The sequence below is a fragment of the Limulus polyphemus genome, unplaced genomic scaffold, assembly GCF_000517525.1.
Source record: "Limulus polyphemus unplaced genomic scaffold, Limulus_polyphemus-2.1.2 Scaffold9017, whole genome shotgun sequence".
In the NCBI taxonomy this organism is placed as follows: domain Eukaryota; kingdom Metazoa; phylum Arthropoda; class Merostomata; order Xiphosura; family Limulidae; genus Limulus; species Limulus polyphemus.
This window is the reverse complement of record NW_013674627.1, coordinates 23,501-27,461: the sequence shown is the minus strand read 5'-3', so window position 1 is coordinate 27,461 and position 3,961 is coordinate 23,501. Positions and strand designations below refer to the sequence as shown.

Here is a 3,961-nt window from a genome sequence, read left to right as displayed (position 1 = left end):
TGAAAGATGCCATCAAGATGTTTCCCACATCATTACACTACAGCAACATTGTTTACTCTTGAAAGATGCCATGAAGATGTTTCCCACATCATTACACTACAGCAACATTGTTCACTGTTTAAAGATGCCATGACGATGTTTCCCACATCATTACACTACAGCAACATTGTTTACTGTTGAAAGAGCTCAAGCAAGTGTGCATTTTATAGTTTTCTTCATATTTTTTTAAATCTACCATCAGTACAAAACAAATTGATGAAACACAACTCATCAGATTACTCACGTGCTTTTAGTCATTCATTGTCTGTGCCTTGTGGTTGAAGCATCAGTGTAACCTTTTTATCAGACTGATTGTTATCTTCTGTATGATAGCTTTTCACCACTGTTGAATAAGTTGGCCAACTTGGAACACAGTATGATGTCTGGCATACTGTACAAGATTGTCCAGTTATCTTTTTCCTTGGTCTCTTTTTTTTTCTAGTGATGTATGTATTCCCTTTTGACTATCACTACTGGTAACGCGACAACAGATGCCTTTGAACAGTCAGTAAAAGAAATGAACTCTGATAATAACATTCCTGCAAGATTTGCATCTCCAACATGGCCTTTTGAATGTCAGATAGGAAGATACTTGATTTTACTCATTGCCTTACGGACTATATAGTCATGATGTGGTTACATCTCTACACTTTAATTACTTCACGCATCATATGAATAGTCACTTTTACACAGCTAGTGTTCTACAAATCATGTCCCTAATAAATTAGGAAGTATGCTTAGGAAAAGTTTTGTTCAGAGAGGATTTATTTCTCAACTTGTTTCAATTTATACATATGACTTTGTGTTTCTTCCCTTAAAGAATATTTTGTATTACTGCCAACTACCATAGTAACTTTACACAATTAAATTAATCAGAAAAGAAACTTATTACTTCAATGAATTTAAAGTTTAATTCTCAGTTTCAATGGTTATTGTTTGTTTTGTTTTATAATGTTTTTCTATCAAGAAAAACTGTTCAAAATCATATAAATTCCACTGTACATTTTAAATCTTTTGTAGCTATATGTTTTCAATTAGTGTGTTCCCAGATTGTTATAGTTGAAAATATGTATGGAGTATTAATTAGTTAAATGGATTGAGAGTTGGTTAAATTAGGTGAAAACACAGTGGCATAATGTTACACGAGATGTACGCCATGGTTCTCTGATAGATTCTTTGGTTTTTCTCATTTTTGTTAGCGTTATTGATGAAGGAGTAAAGCAGCAAGTTGGCTAAATCTGTAGATATGGAATTAATAGGTATTAGAGATGCTGTAGTTTTGTTAAGATATTTGGTGAACTAGGATAATAAAACTTAAGGTTATGCATATTTGTTACCACAGCATTAATTATTGTTATAAAAACTATAACAATAATTAATGCTGTGGTAACCAATATGCATAACCTTAAGTTTTATTACCAAGTTCACCAAATTTCTTAACAAAACTATAACGATAATTAATGCTGTGATAATCAATATGCATAACCTTAAGTTTTATTACCCTAGTTCACCAAATTTCTTAACAAAACGCAGATGATATTCTAAGTTAAGTTGATGAAGAGAAAGATTTCTCTGGCCTTCTAGACAATACAAGGTTGTTACTAATTAGGCAAACAAGGTTTTAAGTTGTATACTTAGAAATATTGAGTACAAGTAGAAGGAGGTCATCAGTTCACTTTTGCAGGTTAGACTTCATTTGGAATACTATTTTCAGTTTTGGTCACTTTTCTAAGAAGGGATGTTGAGTTGTTGGAGAGGGTTTCGAGAAGAGCTATGAGGATAATTCCAGGTTTGAGGGGTTATTGTATGGGGATCAACTAAAACCTATTGATAAGTTTTCACTAGGGATGATAATTCAGAAGACAAGGTGGAGAAACATGATTGAGGTTTTTAAGTGTGTTAGAGGTTTGGAATCTGTAAATCAAGATGATTTTTCTATTAACAAAATTTCAGCCAGTAGTACTAGAGAACATGTGAAATTGAATGTATATAAAACTTTAGTAGGTACAGTTATGTATTTATTAAAAGACAACGTTACCTTCCAATTAGGGTAGTTGGCTTTGTCGAGTAGTTCGCCTTCAGTTATGGTAGAAACTGCAACATTGAAGGAACTTAAGAGAATATTGAATGTATATAAAACTTTAGTAGGTACAGTTATGTATTTATTAAAAGACAACGTTACCTTCCAATTAGGGTAGTTGGCTTGTCGAGTAGTCCGCCTTCAGTTATGGTAGAAGCTGCAACATTGAAGGAACTTAAGAGAATATTGAATGAGTATTTTAGAGGATTGGATATAAGAAAAGGTATATTTTTGTACGTAGTTTGGAGTGGGAAAGCTGTAGAAAATGGAATGCCCTAAATGGGTCAACTGGCCTCTTATCTAACCTTGAAAGTGTAATTTATATTAGCATGATATAAATTTTGTAGAACAAATAGACTACAGTTATTTCTAATCATTATACTGTACCCTAGGAACAGAAATCTATTCATTGAAACAATGTTTAATTCAGGTACTGCATCCAAAGTTAAACACCTTTCTCCAAAAGAAGTACCAAAAGAAACTGCATGTAAGGGACCTGAAATCATAGAGACATTGAAGCCTGTTACAATAAAAGAAGGACAACCAGCAGTCTTCAAGTGTCGCATCTCGGGATCACCTGGTGGGTGAGAATTATAGAAGTGAAAGTACAGGACAAAATATTATGAAGCATCAAAGCATTTTAAACTAAAATTGCTGATGAAAAGAAAAAAATTAGTAATTGTTATGGGCTGGTAAATTTCATTGGATGCTACTCCATTGATTTGCTCATAAATCTATACAGTTATTTTGTGCTCTTTGTAAGTTAGTGCTCTAAGTGTAGTTAGGTTAAAAAAATCACTAATTAAGTTATATAATAAGGCATTACCACCTTTATTTTTTAATATTGTTTTTGTAAGTACTTTCAAAGTTCTAACACTAGTGGTCACAGGCCCATTAAATCTGATAAACAGACAACTAGCTTGCAATGTAGAAGTGTTTCAGTACATTGCTGGACTTCTTTGTATATTAGACCTTCATTAGACCCAAGCACTTGTTCTGTATTACTTACTATTTCTAGATAATACATATTTTTTATTTCGTATCTCATCCTACCCCCAGTTGTTTTGCTGTAAGCTTTAGGGCTTAATTATATTGCTGAAAATTGGGGTTCAGATAGCCTATTGTAGAGTTTATGAACAAATAAACAAACAAAATATATTTCTAATACTAATTTTTTTTTACTTTTTTCCCCTATGAAATAATGGGTAAATAGGTTAGCCATATATGATAAATGTATGAATATATTTTAAAACAAGTTCAATATGTCTAAGTGTTCTAAACCTTTAACAGTTTCATTATTTTTACCATAGGCTTGTTGGCCATGTAAAAAAAAAATATTATTAGCAATTAGTCAATTAAATTTGGCAGATATTTATTATTTTTTTATATATTTATTAATTCAGAGACATTGAACTGACAAATGGTGCAGTTATCTGTTGCTTAATTTTAGGCCTAAAAATTCTTCTGTAGCAGCATTTCTCAATCTAAGGTCTGCAAACCCTTAGATGGCTGCTAATTATTTCTGAAATTTCATAAATATATTTACAAAAATATGGTTTATAGAATAAAAAATATTTTTCATAATATTAAATTTATATGAATTAAAACATTTAATTTTTGAATACAACTTTTTGTGTACGTGGAATCTTGTTTTTCAAAGCAAAATACATTAATAGGTTTGGGAGTCTGCAAAAAATCTAAGTTAAAAGGAGTCCTCAGGTTTGAGAACTGCTGTTCTCAAGCAATACTTGTTGAGGCTGCAGGCCTAGAACAATAGAAGGAACCTTATTCGATGATGAGGAACCCACTTTGAGACTAATAATGGCTGGAGACGGCTTGAAT

At 31.8% G+C, this 3,961-nt stretch overlaps 1 protein-coding gene across 1 annotated transcript in view; it reads left to right on the top strand.

The window, feature by feature from the left end:
* Nucleotides 1–1,625: 1,625 nt before the first annotated feature.
* The window catches only part of LOC106475700 (titin-like), a 10,624-nt gene continuing 8,288 nt past the window's right edge, over nucleotides 1,626–3,961 (top strand). The window contains exon 1 of the mRNA XM_022379752.1: nucleotides 1,626–2,699. Coding sequence (XP_022235460.1) covers nucleotides 2,537–2,699 — 163 coding nt within the window. The 5' untranslated portion in view covers nucleotides 1,626–2,536. The remainder of the gene's footprint in view (nucleotides 2,700–3,961) is intronic.